Source organism: Lygodium microphyllum, chromosome 3 (genome assembly GCF_053477565.2).
Source record: "Lygodium microphyllum isolate KBCC chromosome 3, Lygodium_microphyllum_v1.1.10, whole genome shotgun sequence".
NCBI lineage: Eukaryota > Viridiplantae > Streptophyta > Polypodiopsida > Schizaeales > Lygodiaceae > Lygodium > Lygodium microphyllum.
This window is the reverse complement of record NC_141137.1, coordinates 109,093,534-109,112,558: the sequence shown is the minus strand read 5'-3', so window position 1 is coordinate 109,112,558 and position 19,025 is coordinate 109,093,534. Positions and strand designations below refer to the sequence as shown.

The following is a 19,025-nucleotide window of genomic DNA, read 5'->3' as shown; positions in this document are numbered from 1 at the left end:
CCCTCTCTAGATCCTGTGCATCTGTATAGACATATAGATGAGGCATGGCTGCCCCATCTCACCACCCTCTCACACTCCCTCTCTGGCACTAGAGAGTCGTGAGGGATATCTGCATCACCACCACTAGAAAGCAGTTGAGGAAGGGGACACTAAGCCCTTCCCATGATCCGAAGAAGAGGATCCCTTCCGTGCATTGGACTTTGCCTTGGCGGGAGGATCGGAATCGGAATCTAAGGCAGAAGATGACTCGTCGGAGAAGTCCGCATCCCACTTCATCTTCTGCTCCTTTATCTTCTTGGAAGCCGCTACCTCTTTGCAGTCCTTCCTTAAAAGACCTTTCTTGCCACAGTGATAACACTGGGCCTTCGACTTCTTCATCTTTAAGCCCCTCTCTGAAGCTGCAAGAGCCTCACCTAAACCTCCATAATGTGACGGAAGCCTCCCCTGTAGTCGCAAAGTAGCCTCACGCTCAAGTAGCATAAAGGACATATGAAGAAAACTGACAGGAGTCGTAGATGTCTACACTCGTAAAGCATTCGCCACGCCATCAAATTCCCGAGGAAGCTTGTAGAGTACCGTACCAACAAGATGTGCCTCTGATACCATGTCAGAAGTGGTGCAGCAATGGAAACATAAGCAACATGCCTCACACAAGACGAGAAAGAATAAACACAAATACAGATGAGAACTCAGATGTATGCCCGGGAAACGGAATCCATATCGAACACGAGACAGAAACATACAACAGTGAGTCATTGGCTATGTGGGCACCCTGGCACCAGCTCCTCTCTCCTCAGAAGAATCCACAAATGATGGCTGAAGTACACAAGATAAGAAGGAGCCCTAGCAATATATAGACATAAAATGGGGGGGAGCATTAAATGCAATCGGTCAGCATTTAATGCTAGTCGGTCAACATTAAATGCTCTCTAGCCCTAAAAAAGGGCACCAGAAAATGCCAAATAAATACTACATAGAATGTTGTAGCCTCTATAGCATAGATTCACACCTGAGCTGACTAATCTGCTAACAAGACCATAGGATCAATACTTTACCCATTATCCATCCCGTCTCTTGACAACATTTAGTCTGAAAAATGACAAGATACCTATGCAACTTTACGATTATCTTGCTAAGGGTTTTATTGAGCCAAGTAAATCTTCATGGGCTGCACTTATCCTTCTTGCTCAAAAGAAGAATGACACAATGTACTTCTATGTCTATTATAAAGGTCTCAATAAGGTAACCATCAAGAACGAGTATATGTTACCTCGAATGAATGACCTTATAGATCGACTTTGTGGTGTCCAATGTTTCACCAAGATCAATCTTAGGTACAGATAGCTTTAGAGGATGTCCCAAAAACTGCATCTGTGGTATGGATAATCAATTTTTCGCCCTCCCTTTTGGATTGACTAACGCTCCCACAACTTCCCTGTAGATGATGAATAATTTCCAGCATGCTCCTCCTCCAACTTACTATAAATAAGTGAATAGTTATTTTCCTCAATGTCGTACTTATAGTAGTTGGAGAAGGAGTATGCGAACCATTAATTTATTGTCTTACGTCTCTTAAGACCAAAGCAAGTTTGCAAAACTATCCAACTGCAAATTTTTTCATACAAACTATTATATCTAGGATACATCATCTCGATTGATGGGAGTTGAATTGATCCCAAAAAGATTGGAGGAGTGCTTGATTGGCCTATTCCAAGAACCACAAGACAAGTAAAATCTTGTTTGAATTTTATTGGTTTTTTTATCGAAAATTCATAAAGACCTATGCTTATATTGTTGAATCCTTAACATGTTAGCTTAAAGGGTATCCAAAACAAGAAAAAACACGTTAGTTCACTCACTATTAGGACTGGTAAGCTTGATTAATGCTTTCAAACAATAAAATGGTTGGTTAGCGTTGTATCAATGTTGCGCATCATTAATCCAAATCAACCCTTTGAGGTTTTTACAGATGCAACTAATTAAACTATGGATACTATTATTTATTAATACGGCCAATCAATCGCATTTGAGAGCCATAAGCTCACCAATACCCAAACGGATCACACCACCCAAAAGAAGAAATTGTTAGTGGTCATCCACACACTTAAAAGTTGGCGTCATCATTTATACGACACTTGGTTCATTATTTGGACTAACCACCATTCATTAAAATGCATTTGTGATTAGCCCAATCCCCATGACCACAAGATGAGATGGACAAAGCTTATGCAATAATTTGGCTTCAAGATTTACTAAAGAAAGGATGGAACTAAGTCAAATTTCCAAAAACAGTGCCTTGTCCTTCTCCAAAACTACAATTGACATCTACCTTTCTCTCAAAGGGAGTTGCCAAAACGATCTTCGGTTTGGTAAGATCTACCAACTAGTTCAAGAGGGATATAGTAGCCCAAAAAGCTTTGGTAGTCCAAATGCCTAAAAGATAGCTACTTAGAGAAAGATGGCAGAAGAGTATTCCATTCTCGATTACTTTTCAAAACAAGACAATATGTGTTTGTTTGATGATCAAGATATCCACAAGAAAATTTTATATGCATGTCATGACGCGTTAAGCCCTAGACACCTTTGCATATACCATCCTCAGAGCATCTTAAGATCAATGGACAAAACAAGAGGACAAATCAGACTATAGAGAATATGCAACGTGCATTTGTCTCTCATAGACAATCTAATCTGGAGAGTTATCTTTCTCAAGATTGAATTTGCTTGTAGTAGTACTAAGCATTTAACTACCGATTATAGTCCCTTTATGCTTATATATGGTTATGAGCCAAAAACACCAATTCCCACCAAGATCAAGGAGGTAAAAATACAATCCATGGTTGTCTTTTTACACAATATCCTAAAGATGTTGACGACTATAAGGGAAAGCATTATAACGGCCCAAGATCGTGTCATGTTTTATGCTTACCAACATTGTACTCCTCAACAACTTCAGGAGGGCACATGGGTTTCCCTTGAAATTCCAAAGAACTCTTATTCCATGACTACCGGCAAGTGCTATGAATTATCTTCAAGGTATAATGGTCCCTTCTAAATTACCAAAAAGATAAGAAGCATGTCTTACAAGCTAGATTTACCATCCGTCTTCCACGTTAGTCATTTGAAAGAACAATTGGAACAAGGGGAACTGACAATTTCGATTCAAAAAGTCTTGCAACTTGAAGATATTGCTTGATGTATTCCACTCAAACCCAAATTGATTCTCAACCTTAGGACTAAACAATCCCGTCAGACCATTTATCTCAAGTATTTGGTCGAGCAAAAAAACAGCCCAAGCAAAGGCTACTTGGAAGTCGCTACATTTGTCGTAAGGGTTATCCTTGGACATCCACATGTGTCATGGATGCTTGTAGCATTGGTCACATGTCATAAGTGACAGTCCGAATGTGCTAAGGACACTTCGGGGATGGGTAGTCAAGTTCTATTTTTAGGATTCAAAGGCCTATTATGCACATTATTGTTTGATTGCCACTCTTGGACTCTTGGCCTGTTGGCTGATACATCTATAAACTGGGATGGTGTCAGTTGATGATATGGGATACCAACCCTTGGGATGTGGTTGTGACCTGAAGTGCTGCTTACTCCTAGGCTTGAGGGTGAGGCCTTTTGGCTCTATGGTTGGAAGGTAAGTCTAATGTCCAATTCCTTATTTTTGTGAATATGGCATGTATTATGTCTCGTGTGCAGGTTGGATCCTACGAGGGATGTTTCATATATGATTAAAACAAGCATGTATTTGCTCAAAAGACATAAGCCACACATCAAATTCAGGAGGAAGCTTGTACAAAGTAGTTCCCACAAGTTGGACTTTGGGAAGGCCAGACCATAAGTTATGAAGCTGATCATGGATCTAGGTTACCCTAAGAAGAAGTAACTCAATAGTGTTAATCACCTCAAACATGATAGTCTTTGGCTATCCATAGAATGTCATAGCTAGCATGGTTAACAAAGCCTCATATAAAAGTTGAAGCTTCTCCCACACCTTTGAAGTCTAAAAATATCTTGCATGAGGTAACCACTGATACAACTTCCTTCAACATGTACTGAACAAGGGCTAAATATACCTTGGCATCGTCATTGTCCCAGTCAAAATCAGCTTCCTAATAGTTATCTTTGTCCCAATCCTCTAGATTAGAAGAGGGCTTTTAGGGACACAAGGCCGATCCTAAAATGATATACCAAAGTTGTTTCTACACTAACCAAGCTTTCATAATAGCACTCCCAAGTAAGACAGTCAAGTCCCTTAAGCTTGTCATTAGTATTGCAACATGGAGGAGCCATTTAGGTAAGATGCAAAGAAGATAAAGTAAGGTAACGGGTATAGGAGAGAGGCATTGTGGAATGCATAGCCCAACATCATGAGTTCAGCAATTCAAGCAAATAGTTCAAAAACACAGATGGGAATAGGCGTGAAGAGAGTATAGTGACAAAAGCACAACAATCGACAAGTGTGATCTGCTCTCTAAATGCGTCCAGACCAAGCTGAGAATGATCAGACCTGCAAAAAAATGTAAAAACAACCACAAAACCAACAAGATGTCAACAGCAAATACAAAAACGGCAGCTGTCCAACCAAAACACAACCTGTATAGTAGAAAACATAGGTTGGGCAGCAAAAACATAGCCTGCAACAGGCTACCAAGTGGTTGAAAACTGTCACCCAGCTGTAGGAGCTGTCACCTAGGCATGCCCAGATCAAGACAGCAGCAAACACAAGTTTCTATATTAGACCTGACAATAGCAGTCAATCACAGCAACCAGCATCGGAACCAAGAGACACAGGCTTTGATGCCATATCAAAAAAGTGTGAAGCCATGAAAGCAAAGAAAAGGTGCTGATGTATCTTCCATAAATGCCAAAAACACAAAAGAACAGCAAGAACACAAAAGAGCTCAAAGAGAATAGACTCAGGAAATGGAACCCATATGTCAAGGCTCAAGAGCAGTACAATGTTACAAGCTGAGGACAGACAACAAAGTGCGCCATCTCCCTCTCTCCAACAGAAGCAATGTGCTCCTATCTGCTGAATGACTGAGTGGAGGAGGGGAGCAGCCTACAACTAGACAAGAATAATGAAATGATAATGACCAGTCGGCTAGCACTTAATCTGGCCCAAAATACCAATGAGCCACATTTAATACACCTAACTCAGAATTGAAACGCGCTCTAAAAGCAGATCCCAGCTCCCAGGATATGCACTCTGACACCAAGGATATGTACACTGCTAACACATTATAAGGCCCCTTGCTTTAGTGACCTAATGGTTAGTGGTCAATAACTAATGTTGAAGGCACCCACCCATGATGTGGATGTGACACCCTGATCAGCAAGGATTTTTTTATCAGTTCACTTGAACTTAACAAATTTCTTTATCAAATCATGCAACAAAGCTGTAAATTCCTCATACATCTTGTACTAGGAACATGGTATTGAGAAATTATGTATAATAAGTATAAATATCGTTTTTGGACCATTCCACTATAGCCTCACATTTGGATCATTCCCCTAGTAGCCTTCACTTCTCAAGATGAATCTTTGCAAGCTCTTCTTCCCACATGATGCTTCCATAACTCGACAAAATTTTGCCACATGCTCTTGATGCCATTTTCCCATCTTTGAATACACCATGCTATCATCAAAGAATGCATCTGCATACTACGGATGTAACTGGCATTGTTGAAGCAATTGTGTGACTGCAAAGCACAACAAAATACTCATAGAGATCCACTAAAGTTCTTCAAATCTGAACAGATCAACACTTCAATCAATCTTGATGAAATGCATGCTTCCTGATACAAAACAGTTATCCATCTTAGGTATTCGGAACGACTTCTCGGTTGTCATTTCTTCAACTTTGTCATCCAAAAACATGCAATATGCACAATCTTTCTTTTATACCATTAGTATATCAGTGAGCAGAAAGGTGAGGAACTGGCTCTCAACAAGTCTATACCAAATATTCTTTAATCTTTGGCATTATTTTGCCAATCACCTCTTTGAAACTGAAGGTTCTTGTCAAATATTAAGTACCTGTACTTGCTCCCTCATTTTTATGGCAGCAAAGTTCATCCTGTGGTTCAGTAAACCCTGAACCCCCACTCTACGACCGCTCTTACCAATGAATGGACATAGCATCACTCACAAAACAAAGGACAAGTATCCGGATACACTCATAAATAGATAAATGGAGCACTTTACCAAAATTTTCAGCTGAGCTTCTACAGCATACTGTTTGTACATTCATGACAAAGAAAAAATGTTGGACAAGAAGAAAGAGGGTCCTTCAGTTGGCATTACCTTTGGTAAATGAAAGCAACATGATTAAGGCTTGAAAGCCCTTTGAAAGTTTATATATTTAAAATTTAAGTACATTTCTTGCATTGCAGCAACTGCTCAGTCCCCTTGAAATCATCAGATACTTGGTCTGCTTATACTCACTGAGTGGCTTGCTGTTAAAAATGTGGGTAAATGTAGGACCCAAAAGCATTGCTTGGATGAAACTCCAAGAAGCAAGAAAGCCCACTCTGGAAATGATTCTAAACAGCAGATAGCTGAAGAATTTTTCAGAGGACTCCTAATAATGATCTGATTGTGCATCACCATCCATGACCAACAAACAGAACTGTATTGCATCATTAATATAGGACTCCACGAATTGGATATGTAATATCTACTTTCCTGAAAAACAGATCTGACTGTTCATTTGAAGACTTCCGAGAGCTCTACAAAAGCAGAGCCAAAAGAAACTTCTTGTATCACAGGACTCAACAACTTGGTTTTTGAAAGATTAACTTTGTCATCTTCATCCTGAACAATCAGGATAAGCATCAAAGCCTTCTTTCTCAACTTTAGAACTGTGTCCCATCAATGCAGTTTGCCACTGTGAACACCACAAACATCTTGAAGGATTACTTTCCTCCAACTGAGGTGTTCAATCCTGCTGGATCCCTCTCACTTGTTCGTGTTCTGGATACATTGACTTCCAGCAACTCCATTGAGGGGATTATAGCCGCTTTATAGCTGAGATCCCAATATTTTGAGCAAACGAAAGCCAAGCAAATTGCAGCACATTCTGGATAGATTGATCTCTGAAAGACCAATAAAGTCATGTAAAACCACTACTTACATACACTACACTCAGAGACTCCCTTGATCTCAAGTAAAATTCCGGCAGATAACAGCTACTTATTGGCTCCTCAAATTGCGCAAAGCATACTAATTTTGAGGGAGAAAAAACACAGGTCATATTCCATCAAATTGATAATGGAGCATACCACAAATCTTGATGGGTGCTTCAAGTTCCAACAGATTGGGCTGCTGGAGAAAGATCTCTCTGGAATACTGGCAAAGCTGCTTAATCTCTCCCTCAGAAAGCTGAACCTGTTTTCCAGGCCTGGTAAACCTGACCTCAAGGAGTCTTGTAATGATATCATCTAGCAAGGAAGGGTCCATGTGGGCACGAAGGTGGGAGCTCCGGCCCAGACGATGGACGGTGATAAGGTGGATCGTGTACCAGGTTCCGCAAATCGATCTGTCACCTGTATGTGTGCGCACCGAGGAGCCGGATGCTAAATGCGAAGCGTCGGCTGATGAGAACCCATCACTGCTGAGGCCCAAGGACGAGAACAACGTTGTGTCTTTACTCACATGGAGCAGCAGCTTCTGCTATCGCACTGGAGCCACGATCAGCAGAGAGCCTTGTCTGCTGTTTCTGACACAAGAGAAGCCTCTATGTTCCTAGTCCAGCGGCCTGTGTAACAAGCGAGACAGAGAAAAGCCCTTGGCTTTCTTTCTTACACAGGACCCGGGCTTCCAAGCTCTCCTTGCTCTTCCATAAAAGGGTCCTCTATGCTCTTAGTCCAGCTGCCTCTGTACAAGCGAGACAGGGAAAGGCCCTTGCTTTTCTTTCTTTCGTTCTTTCTGTGTGTTGTGTGTGGATGGATGACTGACGCAAAAGGAGCTGCGCCAGGGAATCGACCTTTTGCAAAGAAAGATCCATGTTTGCCGAAGGGTCACCAAAACCAATATTAAGATAATAGAAGTGGGCGGGAAGGGGCCCCTGCCACTGCTAGTAGCTCCTCGTTGCAACACCCCTTTATAGGCCCGCTTCACACTTGTCCCCACTCGGTTGTGTCTGTATCTCTCACGACTCACGAGCAATAATTCGACCAGTATTAGGAGTGGTTTGCATGGGGAGTGGACGCTTGAAACGACCCGTTTCATTTTATCTTCTCAATCTTCAAGCAAATTTGACTAACGGGAGTAGGGTCCAAAACCTTGGTTTTCATGGAGAGGGGATGCGTGAAACGCCTCGTTTCATTTTATCTTCTCAAAGCTCAAAGCAAACTCGACTAACACAGACCCTAAGTACTTACCAAATTTCAATCAATGACACAGTCATATGACAATAGAGCGAATTCAAGTAATGGTAGTAGGATTGAAAATCCTCAACACTTAGCAAACTTCAATTGATTCCACGATCATATGGCAATGAAGGGCTCTCACGCTTTTGTCATGCTATCACACCACCCAATCTAGTAGTGTGCCACATGGACATCAAAGAATGAGCAAACTACAAACCAATCAATTCATTGCTTTCTAGGCCCACCAACTTCACCCTTACTAACAAAGGGAATCGTGTGAAGTGAAAAACACTTGTAGCTTCTCAACTTCAGCCTTAGTAATGCCACGGGCAAGCTCAAAAGGGTTGAATTTTGGGCCCAAACCTAGTTGTTTTGCACATATCATCAATACCTTGATAAGTTGGATGCAACATCAAGATATTGTAAAATCTAATCCTAAATGGCCTTCATGGGTGACCTCAAATCTATTATGTTTCTTCATAATGGAGAAAACACTACCACAATTTTAAAACACTTTAAAATCTTGCTCAATTTATGGTCTTCGCATATAGGACTAACGTACTAATGCAAGAAGTGGTGTGAGGGAAGTTGAATTTACATGGATTGAGGATCGACTTCCTTTCTAATTGAATCAAGAAGTACATAGAGTTTATGTGAAGTTACTAATGGCAAGAGATGTGATTGGCATGTATATCTTCATGGAGCTTATCTAGGATACAAATGTACGTGTGTACAAATCATATACGTGAGTGAGTGACCCACACGAGCATAGGTGGTATAGAATACATTATGGTAATTTTCATGGAAAGAAAATTTGTCAATTACATCACCATTGCCTTAAGGGGGGTGCGACATGATTGAATAGAGAGGAAGGTAGGTCAAGAAGTGGGGCACAATCATAGATCTTTATGGGCATATGAGCATGGGGTTAGGTGAAAATGAAGATGGTGTCTCAACACACAAAAAAGAGACATGGACATATAGGACTTTCAATTGGAGTTTCATCCATCTTCCAAACCAACATTATGTCATGTGCATGAAAAGGAGACTAGCATTTTCACTTAGGGGGAGACTACACGAGAGGTTTTTTTAATTAGAGGTATAGAAGATGCCAAGGAGTGATGCACCATAAGCTTCTCTTCAAGTTCTTCCATCCTTGACCGAATACTTCTAACCTTTGACTTGCCATGAAAACTTGCCACAAGACTAATCACCATAGGAACCCACCAAGAGAATCGTAAAGATTACCACCAATTTGAACAACCAAGATGCCTACCACCACTACCTTACAACAAGAAGCTTCTACGCCATCAATAGTTTGAAGGATTTATCTGAGGACAACACATGGCAGTCCCTAGCATCCATGTCTTTGATGCAAGCCGAAGCAGGCCACCTATGTGATAGAGAGTGCCATGGAACTAGCACTTGTCTAGGAGGGGGATAATATTAATGACAAGAAATAAGCATTGTGCAATGTGCAAGCAAGTACTAGAAAGAAGTCTAATTTTCTAATTATTATTTGGATTATTAGCCCCAACTTAATGTGCATGAAGCACTTGTATATTCAAAATACAAAAAGCTTGCAATAATTGTATTAATTTATCATGTAATTTGACAAGTCAGGCATGATCCTGTGCAAGCTATAATGATAGCATAGGCTCTTGAGGGAAAACCACAAAGGTTCTAGTTTGTTGTCACCATAAGAAAAGCATGCAATAAGAGAGTACCAGTCTTGAGGCCCAAAAGAAGGCTAGATGCCTAAAAGGGATGGGGAAACTCCAACACTAAAAATGTATATAAAAATGATGAGAACGAATAGAGCAATCTATTCATGTGTGTGCAAACTTTGTACACTTGCCTTCTTACTTGAGAGAGTGAGAGAGAGAGTGAGAGAGAGAGTGAGAGAGTGAGGGTGAGAGTGAGGGTGAGGGACTAAGAAGGTCAGGCTCATTTTATCTCCAAGCACTCTCTCTTGCCATGCCTATGCTTCTCTTTCACATGTGGAGGTCATAGAGGGCTGAGCATCAAAGGAGCACTCACTTGGATTGTTGAGTGTGCAAAGTACATGCTTCATGGGATTAAAAGAAGGTCGTGTCACTTATTACAAATGAATGCTTGCATGTGTGTGCGAGAGGCTATGTGAGAGATAGTCATTGATTCATGTGTCAAAGCTCTTGAAGGAATAAGAATGTGTTCAATGATCCTAATATGTTGAGCTCATGTAGCAGAACACTCAATATATGAGAGAGAGAGAGAGAGAGAGAGAGAGAGAGAATTGGTGGTGTTGGTTGATGTGGTAGTGATAAGGAAGAGGAGAAGAATATATGGTGGTTGTGGAGGTGGTAGTGCTAGTAGTGGTGCTTGAAATATGCCCATAAGAAGAAATGAGACAAGTGGACTATGTGAAATAAAATGGAGATTGCCAAAAAAGCTCCCTCCAAAAGTTCACTTATTGCATACACTCAACTTGTAGAAGGGGAAGCTTGAGAGCACACAACATAGAGTGTATAGAGATGTATCAAAAGAGAAGATTTGCAAGACTAAGTATATCCTACAGTTAATAGGCATATATACAAGGCCGAGGGAAAATACTTTCTAGATATGAAAAAAGGGGGCCGTAGTGGTCCTAAGTATGTTTACACACCTCACTACCAAAACATAATAACCTAAACTAGATCTATGACATGCAACTCATCTTAGGATCATAATAAGGTGAATATAAGTAGGAAACTAAAAGAAGAATGCAAGTACTAAGCAACCAAGATCCTTTGAGAAAAGGTGTGAGAGCTTCAAAAAAGCACCCCAACCTCCAACATACATATTGCGATAGAAGAAGGGCCATGAACTTTGCACCCTCATCTAAATACATGAACAATGGGGTACTTAAACCATTTAGGTAATCCAATAAACACGGCGCACATTTGTAATGGAATAACATAAGTCTCCAAGTGCACCAGAGAATGTGTGTAAGGACCTTGTTGAGAATGCCCCAATACTCGATTGAAGATACATTATATGCCACTATCTAAGTTTTGAGGATGATACCATATCCAATGAAGATGCTCAAGAGCTACATGGTTACCTTAAATGAGCTAACAAGGATGTCTAGTACAAAGCTTACAACAATGACCAAGTGTTCACTATTATCCTTAGCCTCTGTATGTGCCACACTACACTCCCTTCCCCACCCAATGGTACAAGCAGTAACATTTCGCTTGTGGCCCATTACTTCAATATCCTTGCCATTTGGTCTACAAGCCAAGGCTTTCATTGCTTGTGTCATTTAGGTCTCCCATAGCTTGTTGACTTGTTGCTCCTTTATTACTATCTTAAGCATACAGATTGCCACCTATTTGTCTACATGGGTTTAGTTGCAGTTAGAAGTTTGGTAGTGGTGTTTCCACATCTTGATGGGAAGTCTAACCATAGGCAAGGCATGCTTCTTAAGTATGTCGTCCTGCCCTTGATACGCCCGATGTGTGTGTGTGTGTGTGTGTGTGTGTGTGTGTGTGTGTGTGTGTGTGTGTGTGTGTGTGTGTGTGTGTGTGTGTGTGTGTGTGTGTGTGTGTGTGTGTGTGTGTGTGTGTGTGTGTGTGGAGGGGGGGAGGGGAGATGAATGAAAGGGCTAGGGAATTAGGGACAAAACACGCAAACCAATGTCACTGGACGTACCTAATTTGAGAATCCCTAACTGCAATTGAATGATCATGCATGCATTTTTATTTTGATTTTCTCTTCTTTTTTTTGAATAATATAACAATGTTGTACAATGGAGCTTTCAGCCTTACATGAGAGATCTGAAGAATGGCAAAGATTCAAAATGCTACATAAGGATCGCACACTTATTGAGAGGTGTTCGGTCCTTATCTTGATTTGCCATTGTGAAGAACTTGTTGTTGATTGAGAGTTTGAAGTTTTTGGAGTTGATTGAACATCTTGGTAGCTGTTGTGCTAAAATAGTTGAAGTTTGAAAAACGATTAAGCTCGAAGTAGCAGATGAGATTCAAATTTGGCTCCTTGATGCAAATCTCTTTTTGTGTTCACTTGGAGTTTATTGAAAGTCCTATATGTCCATGCCTTCAATCTTGCTTGTGTCATTTAGGTCTCCCATATCTTGTTGACTTGTTGCTCCTTTGTTACTATCTTAAGCATTCAAATTGCCACCTATTTGTCTACATTGGTTTAGTTGTAGCTAGAAGTTTGGCAGTGGTGTTTCCACATCTTGATTACCAAATAGCCTAACCAAAGAGCCTCCTTGCAAGCCTCAATGGTGGCAACATACTTGGCCGCTGTAGTAGAGAAAGCCATGTATTTCTACACCCTAGTCATCCAATAAACAACACCCTCAACAAAGGTAAACACATAGCTAGAGGTGGATTTTCTATTGTTTGCATTTCCTACATAATCAGAGTCAATGTATCCTGTGATGACTCCTATATCCTGGCCACCATAACATATGCACATATCTACTATGCCCTTTAGGTACCTCATGATACCCTTGATGGCATCCCACTGCTGCCTACTACCAGGTGTAGCCATATAGCTTGCCACAACTCCCATTGCAAATGCAGGACGAGTGGTTATCATGGCATACATCAAACTGCCCACTATGGATGCGTAAGGGATCTTGGCCATCTCGGCCTTTTGTTCATCAGATATTGCATACAATTGGCTTGGCTCACCTTCACATGAGAAGGCAAAGGATAGTCAATAACCTTAACATCTTGCATACGGAACCGCTTAAGGACCTTCTGGATATACTCCTTTTGTGACAAGTAAAGAAGCCCTAAGAGCAGTCACACACAATGCGCATCCCAAGAATATGTGTGGCATGTCCCATGTCTTTTATCTCAAAGCTCTTCTTGAGCTGACTTTTCAGAGCATCCAACTCATCAAGAGCTCTCCCAACAATCAACATGTCATCCACATAGAGTACCAAAATCAAAAGTCTACAATCACAAGCCTTCTTTGTGTATAAACACAAATCCATATCACTGCGTGTATAGCCTTGTGAATGCATAAAAGCATCAAACTTGTGGTACCATTCCCTAGGTGTCTACTTAAGGCCATAAAGGTTCTTTCTCAATCTATATACTAGGTGTTCCCTGCCTTTTTCCTCAAAGCGCTTAGGTTGCTACATATAAATCTCCTCATGCAAGTCTCCATGTAAGAAAGTTGTCTTAACATCCATTTGATAAAGGTCCAAATCTAACTAAATAACCAATGCTGATACCATAGTCATCTTAATTATAGGAGAAAAGACTTCCTTGAACTCAACACCATGCTATTGTTTAAAACCCTTAGCAACCAATCTGACCTTATAGGCAGGCTTGGGGCGTCCAAGGGTGCTCTTCAACTTGTATACCCACTTGCATGGCAATGCACACTTTCCACTAGGCAAAGTAACCAATTCCCACGTATGATTTTTTTGTAAAAAGTCAAACTCCGACTACATGGCCCTCTCCCAATAGTAACTATCACCACGAGACATGGCCTCATCATAAGTGAGAGGCTCACCTACATTGTTATCACCACATAATCAACGGAGGGCTCAAACGGCTCAAGAGGACATTTGGCTCTAGTAGAGCATCTCAAGGCAGGTTGAGAAGCCTGCACATTCTATCTAACATCATGGTCATGGACTACTAGAGCATCAGCCATTACTGCAGGTTGTTTAACTAGCTTTGGGAGTAGAAGGATCCTCCTGAAAGATAACCCTACGTATCTTGATTATCTGCTCATGCTACTTATGCATATTTTCCTCGTGGAAAACTACATCATGGCTATGGATGACTTTCCGAGCCTGTGGATCCCATAGGCAATAGCCTATCTCATTTGCATCCCCATAACCAAGAAATATGCATTTCATAGACTTAGGATTTAGCTTTGTGCGCTTGTCCTTGGGTACATGGCAAAAAGCCTCATAACCAAGGAAAGCCGCACAAATGATCATACGAGGGAGGTTTTCCAAACCACACCTCCCTTGCAACGTGAAAGTTAATAGAACTGCAAGGAGATTGATTGATCAAGTCTATGGTTGTACTCATTGCCTCAGTCAAAAACTGTTGCAGTAAGCCTGCATGGCTAAGCATATTATAGACCCTTTCCTATATTGTCCTATTCATGCACTCAGGTATACCATTCTAGGGTGAGATGTACAGGGCAGTCAACAGACACTTAATATCCTTCTCATTGCAAAACTGCTCAAAGGCTTTAGAGACATACTCACCTCCATTATCGAGCTGTAGGCATTTTAGTCTATACCCAAACTGGTTCTCAGCTAATGCAAGCCAACATTGAAAGGTAGCCAAAACATCATATTTCAGCTTTATGGGATATGCCCAGTCCTTATGTGAGTAATCATCAATGAATGTGACAAAGTACTTCATGCCTCCTAACAACTAACATGGCAAAGGTCCACAAACATTAGAATGAACAAGAGCCAAAGACTCACCCATGCTCAGAGTGCCAAACTTTTTATGTGTACTACGTGTCTGCGTGCCATACAAACAATGATCACATGACTCAAAACACTTATAATCAAGGGGTGGAAGATATTGCTGAAGTGGGAGCTCATGCTCAACCGCCAAGACCCATGGACCACTTATTGTTTCAAGCGTTTCAAGCGAGCTCTAATGGCTATCTCTCACCTAGCTAAAGCGCTTTCGGTTCTACAAGTGTAGTGAGCTTACCATGATGCCCGAATGTGTATCCTCCTCCCTCAAGCACTCCGGTAGCTTCACGATCCTTGTAATGTGAGCTCAATCAAGCTCAACCCTCTACTGTCAAGTTCCATTCACCATAGCCGTGTGCGCAAGAGAAGAGAAGAGAAGAGAAGAAGAGAGGAGAAGATGGAGAGCTTCTCCACCATGGTCCCTCACTCTCACACACTCACTTCCTCACACTCTCACACTGCCTCTCTCAAGCACAAGCACAAGCAAGAGGAATAGAAGAGAAGAAGAAGAGAGCTACTTTTGCCACACACCAAGAATGAGCTTCTCATTCACTTTTTGAGTTTATATAGAAGCCCTAAATCCTTTGGACGCCTATCCCCTTTTTTACATGACTGGGCATCTTACCAAGGTCCTCTTTTCCTATTCCCTTCTATTTATCTTATCCCTTCACCTATGCCCATTTAGATTTTACAATTTACATGGGAGAGAGCCTTGCGCTCTTTTACAAACTTTTAAGGGAGGTTGCCTTTGCGTCTTTTGCCTTTTCTCTTTCTTATTGACTTCATGGGGTTCACCTTTTGGAAATTTCTTGGATTTATTTTTACTTTCTTTTTTTTTGGGTTGTGCATGGCACTTATAGTTCTTTGTTGATGAGGGCTCGGTGAGTTGAAGGGTGGTCATGTGGGTCGATGATGGGGCCTTGTGGGGATTGGTCATGGAAGAGAAGGTTATCAAATGATTGAGGTGGTGGAGGCCAAGTGTATGTCGAGTGGATGATGGGGTCTCCGAGGTCGGTGGTTGGTCACCTTCATCTTTACCTCTAAAAGAAAAAGAAAAGTGCATTGTCTAAGGGGTGTGTCTACCTTATCGTGCAGTGTAATGTGCTCGTGCTAGTGGAACTGGGAGCTGGGTCCAAGTCTGAGTGTTGTCCCACACTTGAGGACCTGGTTCGTGCATAATGGACATGCGATGGGTAAAGCTTAAGGAGATAGGTCTACTAACCATAGGCGAGTGTGATTGCCCTAGGTATGTTGTCATGCCCTTGATGTGCCCTAAGCGTGAAGTGGGAAATCAAAAAGGAGTTAGGGGGTTAGGGATGGAGCCAGTCGACCGAGTCCACCGAATTCACCTAACTTGAGGACCCCAAGGTGAGTGATTGTGGTGCTCATGTAGTGAGTTTCTTGCTTTCTCTCGTGATTTTCTTCTCTAGTTTCTTACTCTTTTCTTTCTCTCTCTCTCTTTTTTCATTTTCCTTTTTACTTTTTCCTTTGTCTTTTCTTTTCTTTTTCCTTTTTTTTTTTGAAAGTAACGAAAAACTAATCTTCGTCATCATGGCCATGAGGAGAAGTTGGGGGCTTAAGGGACTTGTTAAGGAAGCCTCTTTCCTGCATATATCCTTTTAGGTTCATTCTAACTTGGAGAGGAGTTGAGGACAAAAATGGATGGTTGCACCTAGTGAAGCGGCTGTCATTCATGTCCTCTAAGAGGGCCATGCAAAAGGATGGTAAGAGGGCAGCTCACATCATCAACATAGCCATGGCATAGCTATCTATGCTGGCATTAAGTTCAAAAAATAGGGGTGGGAGGTGATATTCTTATGGTGTAGGATCCTGTTTAAGTAGTACCCTAAGTTATCTAAGATAGTTATGAGTAGTATAAAGGCGGGATCTAGGCAATAAGTGAACTCATTAAGAAAATGGGCAATCAAGTCCCATAAGTCGTTCTCGGAGAAGGTCATGGCTTCCTCCGACCTGGTGGCATTTGCATTGTATATTTTTGGGAAATCATATATTTCGTGGACGTTAGGATTAAAGCCCACCCCTACTCTTCTTGGATATGGCATGTATGTGGGGTTGTTTCTCTTGAAGGGTAGTGTGTTGCAAAACGACATCCAGGTATCCATGTTGCCATCCCAGATTCTCCTCCTCCACTTTGGTTGGGACTCGTAGCCTTTCATTGTTAGGGCACCTCTATGACTTTGTTTTCCCAATAATCAGGTGCTTTCATTCCCCACTACGTTGGATTCTTCTCCCTCTCTTGGTTCCACCTATCGCCAAGCCTTCCTCCCACGCTTATCACCTCCTCCACCACTTTGGTTGATAGTACTCTGCATAGTGTAGAGGGAAATTTGAAGATGAAGTCTAAGGGTTGGTGGTTGTTCTCTTTCTGCTCCCACATTATGAGCTCTGCATTCCAATTCATTGGGAAACAATCTTCTCGTGGTGGAATGGGCACTAATGGGGCTACTATGGGTTGGGCTTTTAATCTTCTCCTTGCTTGCTCCAACATCCTCATTCTCATCTTCTTGATTTTTGCTTTTCTCTTGGCAATGGTGTCCACCTCTTGGTGTGTTTATGGTCGAGGAGAGGGAGGTTGCAGGACTAGCTCCTCATCTGGATGCCCCATTTCAAATTGTAGCCTTGCTTCTAGAAGTGGCCTTTACATTTCATCTTCTCTCCTGGCCTCTTGTGGCTCTCCTTCCTTGAAGCCTAATAGGTCCACATATTGGACCGTTAGCCCTGTCCTTAACAAGTGATTTATTTGATCTTATTGGTTGCTGGTCCCTTCTCCTTGCGGGTGAGTACATAACCCATACCTTATGGCTCTTCGGGTGATCTCCAGCTTTTTCTTTAGTGTCTCAATGGCCTCCTCCTCTTCTGATTGTGTGACATCCAAGATAGTGCTTCCTCTAAGCTTTCATTCTATCTTTGAGCTAAGGCCACTATCGTAGGTTATTGCTCTTTCCACTTTTCAGTTATTTTTACATTCTCCTTCTTCAAGCATTCAATCTCTCTCTCTCTCTAATCTCCCTTGCTCTTCCGTCTCCATCAGTAGCCTATCTGTCATTTCATGTATCTGTCTTTGATGTTGTTCTCCTTCTTGAGCTTTCCTTGCTTCTTCTACTATGAGCTGATCCATGGCCTCTTGGATTCTGTCCATCTGCCTTGTCAGCTCTTCATTTTGCACAATGAGGAGTTTGTACTATTGTTGTAGGCCAATCAGTTCCTAATGCTCTTCCTCAAGCCCTTTTTGCCACTTATCTTATTCTCCTTCTTTCGCCTTGAGCTCTGCCTTCAGCTCACTTATCTCTTTTTGATAGCCCACCACTTGGGGTGTTTTCTCAAGTTGGTAGGCTACTAATATCTTCTTCTCAACCTCCAACTCAACTATCTTTTTGTCCTCCTTTGCTTTCTCTAGTTGTGAGAGAAGCTCTTTGATGTATTCATCGTAGCCTATGGAGGGCAAAACGATGGTGAGGTTGGAAGTGGTAGAGGTCTTTTGCCTTGTGGGGTCTTATCTTGACTCCGCATCTACAACTGTCGATCTCTTAGCTCCTATCACACTGGGGTTCCTGCACTTACATCCGGGGCTGTCTCTTGTGCCCTGTCCACCAAGAATTGCACCCAGGCCATGAGATTGCTAGCATCTACCTTGGGCGTAGTGCTTTGAGTAGTTGTGGTAGTTGGGGTAGTCGGCACGAGAGCAGGTGAGATTCGATGAAGCAAGCCCTTGTCCTTGCCTTCTATCACTGGGTGTGGTATGATGTCTGGCACTTGCGCACTAGTTCTTGGGCCTTCTCCTCTAAAAGGGCTCCTAACAACAACTCCTCCTACTTGGAGTGTTGCTCTATCGACATGTGGATGGCCCTAGCCACATCCTCATCTTCTTTCCTCCTAAGCTCTTTTGCCTCTTTATCTGCCTTTCTTTTTCTCTCTTCTTTAGTCTTCTTCGACTCTTTTTGTGCCTTCAACAAGTCGACTTTTTCTTTCTTCCTTCTCTTTTCTTCAACCTTCTTTTGGGGAGTCTTCTTCCTCAACTTCTTAGCCCTTCCTTGGCTAGACTGTGTCTCTTTCTCTCCTTCCTCACTCACAATTCTCTCACTAGATTGTTCCTGTTCATGGAAAGGTGACCTGTTGGGTGTCTCTCCAACTTGTTCTTCGCCTTGCGCCTCTCCTACTGCCTCCTA

The 19,025-nt window shown here is 41.8% G+C and overlaps 1 protein-coding gene across 1 annotated transcript in view; it reads right to left on the bottom strand.

Annotated features, from left to right (window-relative positions):
* Window positions 1-8,031, bottom strand: part of LOC148038736 (serine/threonine-protein phosphatase PP1-like) — a 46,092-nt gene extending 38,061 nt beyond the window's left edge. Inside the window, exon 1 of the mRNA XM_087674580.1 lies at window positions 7,296-8,031. Coding sequence (XP_087530706.1) covers window positions 7,296-7,473 — 178 coding nt within the window. The 5' untranslated portion in view covers window positions 7,474-8,031. The remainder of the gene's footprint in view (window positions 1-7,295) is intronic.
* Window positions 8,032-19,025: the final 10,994 nt, after the last annotated feature.